This window comes from Mytilus californianus, unplaced genomic scaffold (genome assembly GCF_021869535.1).
Source record: "Mytilus californianus isolate M0D057914Y unplaced genomic scaffold, xbMytCali1.0.p SCAF_7, whole genome shotgun sequence".
NCBI lineage: Eukaryota > Metazoa > Mollusca > Bivalvia > Mytilida > Mytilidae > Mytilus > Mytilus californianus.
Genome location: NW_026262723.1, coordinates 111,978,463 through 111,995,457, shown reverse-complemented (window position 1 = coordinate 111,995,457; position 16,995 = coordinate 111,978,463). Strand labels below are relative to the sequence as shown.

Sequence of the window (16,995 nt, the reverse complement as noted above, 5' to 3'; positions counted from 1 at the left end):
AATGATTTACAAATTACCGCCCCCCCCCCCTTATTTAAATACAATTTTGAATAGAATCTTTCTATTCTGGAGCTGATTGGTTTATACTGAATGGAAATGTGTGTGCCTGTATCCTCTTATTTCTTTTATACATGTACAATGTTTTTATATAGAAGTAGGGCTGTTTCCTGGTGTAAATTAGCTCACACCAACTCTTGATAATAAAAAAAGGGGGGTAATTTGTTAAACATTATTTGTGTATCTCAAAAGTAGTGATAAACCTTTGAAGATTTAGATATCAAGTCAGTACCATATGGTTTTGATTACATTTCATGCAATCTTTACCCAAAAAGAAACTGACAAATTTTTTGGAGTTGAAATTTTGAAAAAAAAGGAAGATTTGAATTATTAACAGGAAGGACAGAAGAGGGCTTAAAAATCGGGAGATTTTGACTCCCACAGGAAGAATCACATCTCTGTTGGAACCGGAATGGACATTGGGTAAGATAGAGTTATTTACACTTGTTTGCAAATTTTCAGCCATTACTTAAAATAATTAATATTTTGAAAATTTTGAAGTCATACATGTAAAAAGTGATTGTTGCTTGACGTCAGAATGTTATTTATAAACAGATCTAGAGTCATTCGGAGATAAAATTCAGCTAAATACCAAAAGTATATATATGTCTATTGGTTTTGGGGTCGGAACCACCTGATTCCTACAATGTAACTAACTCAGGCAAACAAACACTGCATGAAAAAACTCTCCCTTTAAGGTACAATGTAGATTCATTGTATACCACCATCTTGGATTGTACAATAGCAATACAGAATCTGTCTAGTTCTTTGCCTAAATCTGCAAATTTTGAGACAGATTTGCAGTTTATGTGTAAGAATGTTCATTTGTATAAAGAAAAATAAGCGATTTATTGCATTATCCAAAATGTTCAAACAAATACCAAATATTTGTGTTTTTAGAATCAATTTTTCAAATTAGCCATTAAAGGGATGATAACTCTTATAGTAAAAGTTATATACTGGAATGATAGTGAAATTTTCATTTTTTACTTGTAGCAAGAAAACAAGTTCGGTGACATCATTTTTTATTTTTATATTCTTAAAGCATATTATAAAACCTATCTTCTTATATTTTATTTCAAAATTCAATCTCATAGATTTCTTTTTATTCACAAAAACGTGTTTTTCATGAACAATCTTTGCAAATTTGTGAAATTTTGCACGACTTGTAGCTTAAAACATAGCACGGTGACCCATACGTTTTATTATATTTTTGAAAAAAGGATACTATAATCTTCATTTTGGCAAAGTATAAGAAAATTCTATCTGAGGAAATATATATACCGATGATCTACCTTAAGTCATTGCTGCTAAAGCATATGTAATGTGTGCACACAAAACTAATACCGCACAAAATTTACCTACCAGCTAGCACATACTAAACATTTTTGACACCAATTGTTTGTCAATATGCCAAATCAAAATAAAGTTACACACACTAGAAAAGCATTTGATAATTTTAGACAGTTACCCAAGTAGACTTAGAAGAGGAAAAAAATTAGGTATCCGGTCGTTCCGGCCCCAAACCGATCCTGCCCCAAGTCAATCCGGCCCAAAGTCGATCCGGCCCAAGTCGATCCGGCCCACGTCGATCCGGCCCCACGTCGATCAGGCCCCATAATAAATGATAAGGAATAAACTATTTAGACATTTAATCAGTATAAATGGGATTTGTAAAAAGTATCAATGATGGATGACAACAGGTCAGTAAAGTATGAATATATTGGAGTACCAGTAAGATGAAAGATTTAAAATTTTTAAATGGTTGTGATTGTGTCTGTTTGTATAGCAGCTTCAGCATAATAATATTAAGGTATTTTCCTTGATAACTTTGAATGTCATGGCGATTTTTTAATTATTTAAATCACACTTAGAAGAGATAAATAAATATTTACAATCCAATGAAACCTGTAAAGTTTAACTCATTATAATGACTTGTTTAATCAAATCATTAGTCTATAATAATTGGTTTGTTTATTCAACTATTGTCTGATGATTGTGAACTAAGGTAATGCAACTTGTAATCACTTAATTCAATCAAATCCTGATTGATTAAAGTTACGTAATCAACAAGGCCTTTATAGTTTGATCTTTTGTTTGGTGTTATGTCTTATAATAATTATTTGCCGGTATTTTTTTTTTTCAGGTAACATCAGAGGCTTCTATAACACTTTTTTTTTTTTTTTGTAATATCGAATGTAGTCAATACATTTTTTTTAAAGTTGACAATATTTTGAATAGTTGTGTGTAGATAAAATAAAAACAAGTTATATGAGTATCCATTATTCTTTATTGCAAGATAATAAATAAACAATTACACTGAATGCACATTTTCAGAAAGGATTCGGCAAATCAAACAACGTTTCTCAATTTGAGAAATTTTAAGAACAAAGATTGTATGTATCAGCTTCGAGATCGTCTAGTACCATTGTGTATGTAACTATTTGTTATTACACAGGATGAAAGACTTGTAAAGATCACAGTCAGTTGAAAGAAAATGCTAATTACTGCTGATTAATGTTGATGTCTTTTGATTGTCCTAAATTCTGTTATATACGTTTTTAATATAATTATACCCAATAATTTTGAAAACTTGTAATGAAAACATAATCAACCTAGTTGTTTTATACTCATGTAAAGACAATATTTGTCAAAGGCCTTTTTTTTTACCGTACTGCAGTACACATTTTACATTATAATAAAATTCTATAACATTTATGAATTACAATTAATATATATCTTTATTTTTATTCCTTATAAATATATTTTTATTGGGGCCGGATCGACTTTAAATATGGGCCGGATCGACATAAAAGCAAAAATTAAAATATGAGTAAGGATGACTCTTAATTTAATTTGATAAAATGAAAAGTTCGAAAATTACGTTTAGTAACTGTGGTTTGGCAATATGCAATCAAATGTAGACTTTTCTTGCAGTTTTGATATCATTTTCAAGTCAAAACAAGCGCCCGTTAAAGACCGGAAATTAGTCTCTTATTTGTTGTAAAATAGTGAATATGTTTTTAAATGATAATATTTATTCTTTAAAACAATATAAAAGAAATATATTTTATACCAAGAATGTAAGTTGACGTAGAAACTATTTAATTATTCGCTTTTTTTAATTCCAATTTAATTAAACAGTCGTAAAAATTATTTTATTTTCGGTAAAATGTGGATTTGACTTCCGGTGAGTTTTTCGATTGTTTTATTCTCTCCGAATTTTAATTTGATGTCACTTTTCAGGCTCTCCTTCTTTGAAATTAAACATTAAACGAAATGCATAAATAAATATGGTATAAAAATCATTATTTCTCAGTAAACCGTTTAATTAGAAGACAAAAGTAGCGTTTTGTGGAAGAAAGTATAGGGCCGGTGGCATAAATTTCTTGTTTTGTCTTGTATCTATCTTTTACTTGAATGCTTGAAAGATATTCCGAATCTACAGCACTCTCTCCTGGTGCCCAATTACTCGAACCGAATTTTTACCTCCTCTGGGACGGATGGTACTGCCTGTGCAGGATGCCGGAAAGTAATTAATCTTTAAAAAGTTGATGGTTTTCCGTACCGTACTCTGTACCTAAGAAGAAAGAAGAGACCTAGTCAAAATAATTATGAACTCTTTGGGCATTTTTTAATTTAACCCTCTATCCGCCCTAGGGACATATATGCCCCTTTTCGGCTGACCGTGCTAGGGACATACATATAATATATGAATATGTGCCCCTTTTACTGCTTAACTACTAATATTCTATTTTCATATAAGGACTTTTGACTGTGGAGTATAAATCTTTTCGACAGGGTACATATGAGTGCTAAATTTCTAGGGGTTATACACCTTATTGCTATTGATTTCAATCTGGATCAGTTGTGATATTACCCAAATTTTTCATGACGTCACAAACCACTTTAATTTGTCTTTTATAAATTCCTCTACTTGACTTCTATGTCTGTGGTTAATCTGCAGTCAAATTTCCATAACGCCAATATACTGTGTGCGTGTGTCAACCAGTACACGCCTAGTTAAAAATAAACAAAAACTATCGTGTATTAACAAGAATGAAAACAAATAAAATTATGTGATGTTTGCAACAACTGTACAGGGTTAAAATCAGATATCCACAGTTACGTCAGGAACTTGTACACATAAACCCGGAAGGCGTCAGTTGTTTAGGCTTGGATGGCACATTCAGGTATTTGGTTCCAGTCAACAATTGTTCTAGGGATGAAGCTGTATTTATAGGCATCTGTTGATGTGCTGACTCTTAGAAAACCTGTCCCTGTGATATTGTCTGGTTGTTACGATTGGTCTCTTGATGTAATCTGGAATAATGACTGATGCTTCTCCATGCAGGATCTTATACAGGAGTATGACTCCTTTTCTGCGTGTTGCTATGGTTGGCCAGCCAAGTGTCTGTAGGATGTTGGTAACAGTTTCTGGTTCCCGGTAATAAGTTGTTGTTACAAATTGGACAGCTCTTCATTGTACCATTTCGATTTGGTTAATGTGGCACTTTTTGTAATTGTCCCATACTGCAGATGCATACTTGAGGTGTGGTCGAACTAACGTTTTGTATGCGCTCTCTTTTATATCTTGTGGACATTTATTTAAATTCCTTCTTAAAAATCCAAGTGTTCAATTGGCTTTAGATATACATGTATGGTGGTCCCAATTAATTTCCTCTGACAGTTCTAAACAGAGGTATGGGTAGTGCTGAACTGTTTCATAAATTATCAATATTTCAAAATGTTTGCACTGTAAAAAATTTCCTTCACAGTTTACCTACATTGAAGTAGGACATTCTGGTACATGGTCAAGTAAGAACAATTAAAAGAAGTAACTTCAAGTTTATAATTGGTGCAATTTTGGTGAAAAAATTACCTATTTCATGTTTTGTATACACAAGAAAATCATCTGAAAACAGTTACCGGTAATTTTTTCACCAAATAGCACTGATTGTAAGCTTGAATTTACTTCTTTTAGTTGCTCTTACTTGACCGAGTACCAGAATGTCCTTTTTCAATGAAGGTACATGTAACCTGTCGAAAACTCTGGAGTCAGCAGTTGGTAGTACGAAAATAGTATAATGTCGACGTCATTATGACAGATATATATGACATAAGAAAATGCAGTTTGAAGAAGTTTTCTGAAACTCTTTTGCACATTGTAATAAATATATGCAGCAAACTACACAACGTTCATTAAATAACTAAATGCAGCAAACTACACAACGTTCATTAAATAACTAAAGGGGTTAAAGGGTCCCAACCCATATTGGCATATAGAGCTTTTCCAAACTACATGTAATTCTAACCCTTAACCTAACAATAACCGATACCTAAACCCAACACTAGTCCAAACCCTTAAACCTAACACTAACCTAAAACAAACCCAAACCTAACCCTTACCATAAATAAATCCAAACCTTAAAGTACTGGGATCCTGAACATGATGAAAGTAAAAGATAGATCATCTTGGAAGGCTCTCTTTAATCTTGGCTTAGATACCTTCGTGCTGAAGAAAATCATCCAACAAATAATATAAAAAGAGTCATACTAAAAAACATAATTATACTGACAGACTTTAAAAGCAAAACACATATTTTGGTGATTTCTTATTCCAACTCTCGATTAATATTCATGTAATTCATGTAATTGCTATTTATACTTACATTTGTACCATACTACTTTCTGTTTAGAAAATCCATACCTAACTTACCTGAGGTAATTTGACCTACCGTATATATGTTCCAGACCATATGAGTTTTTAGACCATACACGCATGGTCATGACCATATGGGTATACCCATATATGGTCAGACCATATGAGTATTATACTTATTTTGTTATAAACGGGTCGGACCATATGAGTATTTAGACCATATATGTATTTTTCAAATAAATTCTAACTGCCATCGCAGGAGAACACAGCTCAAACCCAAACTGGTACAAGTTACTAACTGAATTCCTTTATCTTTACATATTGTATGAATCTTGGTGTATCTGTTATCTTGACTTTGCTAGTATTAATTTACAAATGTAGAGCATTTTATCTTGTCGACCTTTTCGTCCGCAAGAGAAACAACAGGGGTTTTTGGGCATGGACCTTTTTTTCTTTCTTCTAAGTGTTTAAATTATTATTAGTTTAAGTTAATTATTGTGTTCTTTCTCCTTTTCAATTTTTCATACTTTTTCTGTTATTGTGTAAGATCGTATAAATAGGAGCAAGAACACATTAAATAACTAAAAACAATTTGAAATATCAAAGAAATTTTAATATGATAAAAACATCAAAATAAATCTTAAAAAAGAAAAGAAGCATATTGTAACAATGATTACAATATGATTGAATAAGTAAAAATTTCATTTTTAGAAACTCTAAATTTATTGTACACTTTTTTAACGTCCATCGTGTTAATTAACCGGACCATATGAGTATATACGCATATGGTCATGACAATACACATATGGTCCAAATACTTCATATGGTCCTGAACATATATATATCCTTAGAGTTTTGGACCATGAATTAATTAGAATGCCACAGTCCAGTATGATGGTGATACTAGCACCTTACACATTTAAATCATTTTGTTGTATATATTTACAGTCTTGGACCATGAATTAATAAAAATGCCACAGTCCAGTATGATGGTATTACTAGCACCTTGCACATTTAAATCATTTTGTTGTATATATTTACAGTTTTGGACCATGAATTAATAAGAAGAATGCCACAGTCCAGTATGATGGTAATACTAGCACCTTGCACATTTAAATCATTTTGTTATATATATTTACAGTTTTGGACAATGAATTAATAAGAAGAATGCCACAGTCCAGTATGATGGTAATACTAGCACCTTGCACATTTAAATCATTTTGTTATATATATTTACAGTTTTGGACCATGAATTAATAAGAAGAATGCCACAGTTCAGTATGATGGTAATACTAGCACCTTGCACATTTAAATCATTTTGTTATATATATTTACAGTTTTGGACCATGAATTAATAAGAAGAATGCCACAGTCCAGTATGATGGAGATGACAGAGGATGAGTGTTGTTCACACTCAGATAAATGTGAAACACACTGTGTGGATCTCTCAGCAAGAGACATGACATTGTTTCCTGCGGAAGGGGTCAATTTCTCACAAATCACAAAACTATTTCTAGATCATAATGATATTGAAAGTATCCCTGATTCCATTGAAAGTTTTCAAGCTCTGCAGGTATTATCTATGACAGGTAATCGTCTGATTGGACTGCCAGATTGTATTGGTTGTCTCACATGTCTGGAAGAATTGCTTTTAAATGAAAATGAACTTTGCAGTTTACCTGATAGTATTTCAGAGTTATCACAATTACAAATTTTAAACCTGACGGGGAACTGTTTGAAAGAGTTACCAGAGAGTTTTGGTGATCTGATAAAATTAAAAACCTTGCATATTGAGGAAAATAAACTTGAGATATTGCCTTCCACGTTAGGACTGTTGGAGAACCTAGAGGTACTGGAACTGTGTGATAATACAATATCAAATTTACCAGTGAGTATTGGACGTCTGAAATCATTGAAGATATTCAACATGTGCAATAATAAACTGGATATCATACCGGAAACTGTTGGTGATATGCTTTCTTTAGAAACTATTGATTTATCAGGCAATAATATAGAACTGTTACCTAGTCACTTCTCCTCTACTGTTACCCTGAAAAGATTATTTTTGGATAGGAACAGGATTGTCCAATTACCAGATTGGATAGCAGAACTTAGATATATTGAGGAATTTACTGCAAGTGATAACAAGTTACATGAACAATCTCTAACAGAAAAGTTTGGGATGACATGTAGATTGATAAAACATTTGGATCTAGGTGGTAATTTTATGAGTCGACTGCCTGACTCCTTTGGGCATTTAGAAAGTTTAGAAAAGTTACATTTAGGAAGTGTTATTGATGAATTAGAAAGACGTAATTTTCAGAACGGTAATTGGATCGGTTATTTACCAACAAATTTTTGTCAATTGATAAAACTAACTGAGCTTCACTTTGATGAAAATCAGCTTCATGAATTACCCAATGACTTTGGAAACTTAATTAACCTGGAATTTATAGATCTTGGTGAGTAGTTAATGATGCATGGATAAATGTATTAGATCTTGGTATGAATAGTCAGAAAAGCAGACTTTCGGTTTTTTATTTAAAAAAAAAATATTTTGGGGTTTGGGATTACAAGTTAATTACATATATAATTACATAACATGTATGTTTCATTAGAACCCGTAATTTTGAATGGCTGATAATAATCGCAAGACACTCCAAAATCATATTTTATTTGTCGTATAAAATACAACCGCTATGACTGCACATGCTATCTTTGACAGTGTTAAAATAATGCATGTGGAAAACAAATGAAAGGCTTAAATTTCCACTTGATATTACTCTTTATTTCACGAGTGCAGCATGAAAATGTAATTATAAGAATTAAATGCTTCTTTTTATAATTTTATAGCATTGTAAAAGCGTTGATCGTGCACACATTTTTTATATGAAGCACTTCTGCGCTTCATACAAAATGTGCTTTGGTCAAAGCTTTTATACCCCAATATGATTATGAAAAGAAGCATTCAATTCTTAAATAAACACAGCCAAAAAGAGTTTAAATCATATGACTGTCATGTGACTCATGAGTCTCATGTCCAAGAAAGATGAGAAGATGAGAACAAGTCAGAATGTACTTCAAATTTGTAAGCATATTTGTTCAAAACTTCTTTTAAAAATTTGAACATGTCTATATTAAACATTTGATGTTCAGCAAAATAATGATATGACTTTTAGTCAGAACTGTGTAAGGTTATCATCACTTTGGTCAAAAACACATTGTATGCACTGAAGTTGGTACAATGTATCATACCTTTTTATTATCAGTTCAACATAATAAAATATCTTAGTTCAGCTGATGGTTCATAAGACAGTCATAAGTTAATTGGTGCAAAGGTATCTCATCAGGCTCATGTATAATTTATCTATTCAATAAATAATGAATAATGTTGAAAAAAAAAGAAAATTGGCAACTTTAATTATTTTTTTTCAGATTGAGCATTTCATGGAGAAGACCTTTTAATGAATCTTAAGGTCTAATTTGTTATATTTTTCTTTTCCAAATGCTTGATTATAAATTGAATAATGTTACTGGCATTCATTTAAATAATGCAAATCATGTGATTTTTATAGATGTACATGTACAATATAAATTCTCATTTATCTCAAGATAGGTACATTCATGACATTATGAAGAAATAATTTCCAGATGACATTCATTGCACAAATTATGATTAAACCAATAACTTTACAATGAAATTAATCAAAATATTCTTTTATTCTTCTTTTTTTCAAAGGTCAGAATTTACTGTATGAGCTACCTGAATCTTTTGGGAATTTAAAATCACTCAGAATTTGTCAACTATCTAAAAATAATCTACAACTGTTGCCATCTTCATTTGGTAATTTATCCTCATTAGAAGACCTTAGAATGGATAATAATTTGGTAAGTAAATAATATCCTTATGTAAACATATGTTTATTAAAGTTTTAATATGTTCTTCTTTCAAGTGCTTACAGTTAGAATAAAAAATATTATATTTAACATGTTACCAAACTTGTATACATATAAAAATAAGAAGATGTATTATGATAGCCAATGAGACTCTCAACCAGAGACCAAATGACATAGGAGTAAACAACTATAAGTCCCTGTAGGGGAGGGGGGGAGGGGTAAAAATGTTTGCTGGAGCCAAACCCTCCCCTAACCTGGGGCAGTGTGATGTAACAGTACAACATAAGAAAAAACTATAAAAATCTATTGAAAGGATATTAACTCATCAGATCGATACAAAGCATATAAAAACCCTAACAAAAAAAGACACAAAGTACAGTCCTGAGAGTACTCACAGTTACTGAAAGCTAGTTGAAAGCCAATAACAACAAATACAAATCATGTGTCTAAGACCAAAATATCAATCCAATGGATTTAGTGTAAAGACGTCATTAACAGTCAAATTTAAAGCATGACCTTGTGCAATCCAAAATATAGGTATCGACAGATTGTAGAACCTTTAATGTACATCATGGTACATATGGGGTATATTTTAAGACCTGCCTATTTTTATTAAAAATTATTTTTTAATATTAAAAGCAGATTGTAGAAACAATAAACATGTATATAGTAGAAAAATAAAAAGTATAAAACAAGATAAATTATACCTTATAAGATTAGCTTTTTTTTTTAGAAGACCCAAAAAAACATGTTAATTAAATCAGATGGAAGATCAGTAATTTAAACAAAGATATCTATATAAATATTAATTTCTTCCCAGCATAATTGCCAGCAAGTTATCATGGATATTTTGAGTTTATGCATTAATGCTTTAATGGACCAACTATTTAATATAAATTATATTACACAATCAATATTCTTGCAAATGATTCCTACCCCCATCAACAAACATGACTTTGCTTTAATGCAGTATTATATGTTAGGAACTGATCAATCACCAGTAAATTTTTGTATTATTCTATTTATTTTTTAGTTGGCAGAACTTCCAGAATCTTTTTGTCAGCTAACAAACCTGAAGACATTAGATGTATTTAACAACAGACTGACGGAGATCCCATCGGCTTTGAAGTATTTAACTAATCTAGTCAGGCTGGACTTAGTAGATGTAAGTTTTGTAAAACTGGATTGTATTGAATCAGTTGTTAAGTGACAAACTGATGAACAGCAATAAACATCTATCTGTTACTTTAGAGGTATTTGCAAGGACTTATTTGATACTTAATATTCTCAGTTCTTCCAAACTGGGAGAGCAATATTCTCCTCTTATTTTGTAGATAGTTCATCCTTGATGTTGCATTACTTGATAGCTTTACCTGAAATGTTTGCCTTCTGGCAAATTTATATTGCAATAAATATTATATCCCAGAAGACAAACATTAATGGAAAGACTATCAAAATAAATTTTCATTGAATTCAGTGACTTCTGTATCAGTTTGTAACCTTTAGAAATTTTTAAAACCTTTAAATCAGATACTTTAAGAAATTTATCATAGTTTCTGCCTACACGCTAACAGAAAAGTATATCTATGTTTATTATGTTGTGAGTCTTTATGTGCAAAATAATTTTTCTTTAGATATAGTTTAGCTTATATCATGTATAGTTTAGGGAATTAATTGTGTGTGGTAATGAAAATTAACACTGGAAGAATATACAGAGTTATCTCCCATAGTCAATGAAAAGTATGAAGATTACTATGTCAGATACAGTTTATTGTATGTCTTTATGTTTATAGAATCAGTTTAACATACCATGGGATGAAGTTCCACAGATTATAACCAGTTCTAAATATCCTGAAAGAGATCCATCATTGAAGAATAACTGGAGAGGAAGACCTAGACAAGATCTATCCATGAATGATGTTCCAATAATTAAGGTATCACAGTATTAGTCTGGCTTCAATGTTCCAACTGCAGTCAGAAGTCAATTGTGTTTCACACCTTGTATATTACACTATATATTTCATCTAAAACACAATTTTTTGTCTCATCTGCAATGAAAGTCACAAAATGTGTGACATAGGTTTGCTAAGGCTGCAGCAGCATACACTATATGTATAAAGTTTTATATTTCACAAGGTAGAACTAAGAAGACCAGGATACTTCATTCATTGTACCTTATATAAAGATGCCTTATGTAACCAAGTTTCCCTATGTCATACCGGTAAGTCCATTGTCATGGACCTCATTTTCATAGATCAACCACTGCTTTTGTCATGTGAATTTCTCACTAATCATGAGTATTAAATAGGATAAAAATATTTGGTATATGAGATCCTTGCAAGGTCTACATGTCTGTCTGGTAGGATTCACCTGACCTAGACCTCATTTCATGGATCAGTGAGCAATGTGAAAGTTATATGATTAGGTCTGATGCAAGCAGTAGGTCAACTATCTTTGATATATGGAATGATTGTGATATAAGCATGTCTGTATGGCAGTATCAAATGACCTGGACCTCATTTTTATGGTTGAATGATCAATTTTAAGTTTCTGTAGTTTGATCTTTTTCTCAGATACTTTGTGGCTGGTATAATGATTATATGCTATGAGTAGTTGATCAACTGCATTTGGTGAACAGAATGATTGTAAGGTGTACATGTCCGTCTACGGCGTCTAACAGGTTAAATCTAACCTTGACCTCCTTTACATGGATCATTGATAATGAGTTAATGTGAAAATTATAATAAAACCTTTATTTTAAAAACTTTCAACATAACATAAATCATGATAAGTAAAGCAGACAAGACAGTTCATCATGTGCAATCTTATTTTAAAATTTGACAAAAATTTATTCAGGTCTGATTTTAATGAAATTTATACTGTAAGTATTTGCAGTTATTTATGTTTATAATGAAGTATTTATATGACATATCATTTCTGAGAAATCATTATTAAAATACCAAGAGGGTCACAGAAGGGGAGTGGGAGGTTTTATGTGCACAGACAAAAGGAAAATAGAATGGGCATTTTAAGATAAATGAAAAATTTATTGTGAGGTACTATATACTTCACATGTCAGATTAACAGGTAAATCTCAGCTGTACTATATACTTCACATGTCAGATTAACAGGTAAATCTCAGCAGTACTATATACTTCACATGTCAGATTAACAGGTAAATCTCAGCGGTACTATATACTTCACATGTCAGATTAACAGGTAAATCTCAGCGGTACTATATACTTCACATGTCAGATTAACAGGTAAATCTCAGCGGTACTATATACTTCACATGTCAGATTAACAGGTAAATCTCAGCTGTACTATATACTTTACATGTCAGATTTACAGGTAAATCTCAGCGGTACTATATACTTCACATGTCAGATTAACAGGTAAATCTCAGCTGTACTATATACTTCACATGTCAGATTAACAGGTAAATCTCAGCAGTACTATATACTTCACATGTCAGATTAACAGGTAAATCTCAGCGGTACTATATACTTCACATGTCAGATTAACAGGTAAATCTCAGCGGTACTATATACTTTACATGTCAGATTAACAGGTAAATCTCAGCGGTACTATATACTTCACATGTCAGATTAACAGGTAAATCTCAGCTGTACTATATACTTTACATGTCAGATTAACAGGTAAATCTCAGCTGTACTATATACTTCACATGTCAGATTAACAGGTAAATCTCAGCGGTACTATATACTTCACATGTCAGATTTACAGGTAAATCTCAGCGGTACTATATACTTCACATGTCAGATTAACAGGTAAATCTCAGCTGTACTATATACTTTACATGTCAGATTAACAGGTAAATCTCAGCTGTCATACACCTAATTTACATTGAAATGGAAAAGTATTTGTGATAAAGAAAATAACTGCCTTAAGCTGGATTTATTTTCAGAATTATGCTTCAGTGGCAAACCCACATTTTATTTCCACAACAATAATTTTTCCAGGTCATGTAAAAAATTTGTGATCCTTTTGGAAGCCATGTTGCTTATCCAATATCTTGTGATGTAGACCATGGATATACCAACTTTAATAATTAAAACAATGATATAATTGAAATTAATTGCCTTCTTAAATTGGTAAATAATACTAAAGTTAAGGCATTAAGTTTGTTAATTTCTGTTTAATCATAATGAACTTATTAAAAATGAAAATTATTTGCTTTCTGAAAATGTGTATTGTATATGCCAATAGTATTTTAGCATTAATTCATCTAAAGTGGAATAGGGTAATCAGCGTCAGACTTAACGAAAGAAAGATCTATACAAACTAATACTATACAATTATAGCCTTTGTATGAGGTCGATACAAGGATATATCAACCTGAAAGAAGTATATTGACTGAGGACGAAGTCCGAGGTCAACATACTTCTTAAGGTAGATATATTCTTGTATCGACCTCATACAAAGGCTACAATTGTTATATTATTACTGCCAATAAGCCAGAAGTAGAGCACCAACTCATTTGATTGGTTGTTCCGATTATGTCAGATATTCTATAAATAACCGTGCAATATCACTTTTCTATCTATTGTTTTCAGTCTACATTTGAAAATAAAGTGAACATGTGATTCTTACTAATCAAATCAAACTAGTTAGAATATACACAATAATAATATAATGAAATACATGTATTGAAAAATGTAAATTACTAGTTGAGTTATTTATTAAAACTTATTTTGTTTTAATTTTATCAGCTTGAAATGCAGGAAGTAGAAGAATTTGAATTACCACCACCATCTCTAAACTACAGTGAAGATGTTTTAAAAGCTGCAGCTATAAATAACTTATCTATTTGGAGAAGTCATAATGGAAATCAAAAGAGAGAAAAATTTATAAGGAAGTTTAAAACTATGCCACTATTTGGACAGTACAATGGGAAAGATAGTCAGACAGAAAGTGAGGAAGATCAAGATGATAGTGATTATGAGGTGGATGGAGATGAAGATGAAGATTTTGAACCTCCAATATTTGTATCAAAAAGTAGACAAGGTAACAATAGCAACCAGACACAACAGGATCAAGAAACCCATGAGGTTATTTTCCAGAGGAAGGGTTTTTAGTTGATCTGGCCTTGTTATGACAATGGCAATCATTTAGCATTTGTCTCCTATGTTGCAACCTGACATCTTATTTATAAGCTGTGACCTTTAATATAGTTCAAATCTAAGAATCAGATCAGTTTAGAACTGTATAGTTTGCTTAAAAGTGCTCTGGTGGCCTGAGGCAATTTTTAAATGTGACCTTGTGACTTGGGGGTATCCTACTGTAGCACCATCTAGACATTATGAAGTAGGGAAAATCTGATAGAAATAAAAATGCTCTGAAAGATAAGACCTTTTGAATATCCATGAAACCTGTCAGACAGACATTCCATTTTAGTATATTTCCCATTCATGGTGACTTTTATAAACTGTTAGGATTTTTGATATCTTGAAAACAACAATGGTAATAGAGAAACTGTAAATAGCAAAATTGATAAACAAGCAATTCAAATCTACAAATCATTTTATTAGTAAACAATATTTTGAAAACCCATTTTTGACTGGGGATCCAAACAATTTCCTTGAAACTTATAGTTTTTAGCCTACTTTCAACAAAATATGAAGAATTGATATATTTTCATTTGAATTATATAACAGTAAAAGGAGAGGACGGAATCCCTAAATTCTATATTTATACATATCTGCATTACTTTCAGAAAGCCAAATCATTGTTAGAGCTTGAAATGACCATCAGTAGTGTTTTATTTGCCTGGTGTCTAAAAACTAGCTTTAAAACAACAAAAATTGGATGTTTTTAAATTTTAAAAAGAAAATTCCTGACAAATCTGGAATGTATGATTACATTATTGTAAAAAGATTCTCATCAACTACAATTTATTCTATGTAATAGCCATAACTTGTCATGTTGTTACACTTAATTTTAGAGACAGAAGATGCACCAGTAGAAACAGCGCCATCTGGTGAGAACTGGGATGATGAGATAGAAGATATTGAGATACCAGTAGACAACCCATACAGTAAGATCTGTTTTCTTTAAGAAATATAGTTAGTAATTCTATTGACCATCTACCTTGGCTGCCATTTCTGAAAGGAGGGGTAAAAAAGAATATGTCTATAGGACACCATGTCCAGCTCACACTACCTTAACCAAAAACTTTTACCAGAAATGGGACAGATGGAGGTACAGACCAGAAAACATAATCCCCCACCCCTAGAATTTTTGTCAAAATAGAATTTTAAAATGTATAGATTGTCTTATTTTATAGACTTGGAAGAAAGATTGTCTTATTTTATCCACTTGGAAGAAAGATTGTCTTATTTTATCTACTTGGAAGAAAGATTCTTCACCAGGGGACTTTATAAACAAACATGGAATGACCCATGCATTTATATCCTAATTTTTTTTTTATTAGATTATTTTGAATGGATTCCAAAGGTGGAACCAGGTTTTGATATGTTGGACTCCAAGAATTGTAAACAGTTTGCATTTTGTTCTTATTAACCCAAAATGGTGCTTTTTACAACAGGCTATGGCAAACAGTTGCAATTTTTCAACAATCTTATTTAAGTCATTTATTAATTGCATGTAAGATTTACAAGCTTAATTTTTATATAACTTTATAGATTTTAAACCAAGAGTGCAATAGCAATTGTAATTTTAATGATATTAACATTTCAAGTAATCTTATTAACTTCAGTAAATTTCTATGTATTTTTCAGAATTCCAGGATATATATGTTCACCCTGCTCCGAAGACCTTAGCCGAGGCTGGTTACACTGTAGATAATCATTTATTTCTGCCTTATGACATGCACTCGCAGCCTTTTGTTAAACAGAAATATATATACCCCATAGAGGAAGGACAGTTTGATGATAACAGTGATGAAAACACAGAGGAGATATGATTATTCTATTTTTGGATGAAAATACAGAGGAAAAATGATGATGATATTGTTGACAGCCTTTTATTATCTTTAAACAAAACGAAAAGTAGCTGTCTATTTAAAAGCTTCTTTTTTTGCACTGTTTTTAGAAACTATTTTATATGGTAAGATCATTTGAAGACACATGAATTGGCATCTGACCCTTAAGTGGTTTGGTTTTTCTTCAATTTAATAGAGAAGACATATCTCTTATTGTATAAGTTTGGTTTAAGTATTTAGTTGCTGTAATTCAATGACAAAAAGAAAAATTACAGAATTTCTAGTCAGTGAAAAAAGTAACTGAAATGTAGTGTTGTCAGTATTTAAGGTTAGAATATCCATGTTTAGTGGACACTAGAATATCCATGTTTAGTGGACACTAGAATATCCATGTTTAGTGGACACATCTTTACCT

General features: G+C 31.4%; 2 protein-coding genes across 2 annotated transcripts in view; one reads left to right on the top strand and one right to left on the bottom strand.

Moving 5' to 3' along the window:
* LOC127710205 (coiled-coil domain-containing protein 57-like) overlaps positions 1 to 3,053 on the bottom strand; it is a 62,802-nt gene extending 59,749 nt beyond the window's left edge. Inside the window, exon 1 of the mRNA XM_052215965.1 lies at positions 2,942 to 3,053. The gene's annotated coding sequence lies outside the window, so the exon portion shown is untranslated. The remainder of the gene's footprint in view (positions 1 to 2,941) is intronic.
* A 179-nt stretch (positions 3,054 to 3,232) lies between these two features.
* Positions 3,233 to 16,837, top strand: LOC127708570 (leucine-rich repeat protein SHOC-2-like). Its single transcript, XM_052213541.1, has 8 exons — positions 3,233 to 3,247; positions 7,057 to 8,181; positions 9,459 to 9,607; positions 10,650 to 10,781; positions 11,410 to 11,550; positions 14,350 to 14,644; positions 15,582 to 15,674; positions 16,378 to 16,837. The coding sequence occupies exons 2-8, from the start codon at positions 7,083 to 7,085 to the stop codon at positions 16,560 to 16,562; spliced, it is 2,094 nt and encodes a 697-aa protein (XP_052069501.1). The 5' UTR covers positions 3,233 to 3,247; positions 7,057 to 7,082; the 3' UTR covers positions 16,563 to 16,837.
* The last annotated feature ends 158 nt before the right edge of the window (positions 16,838 to 16,995 follow it).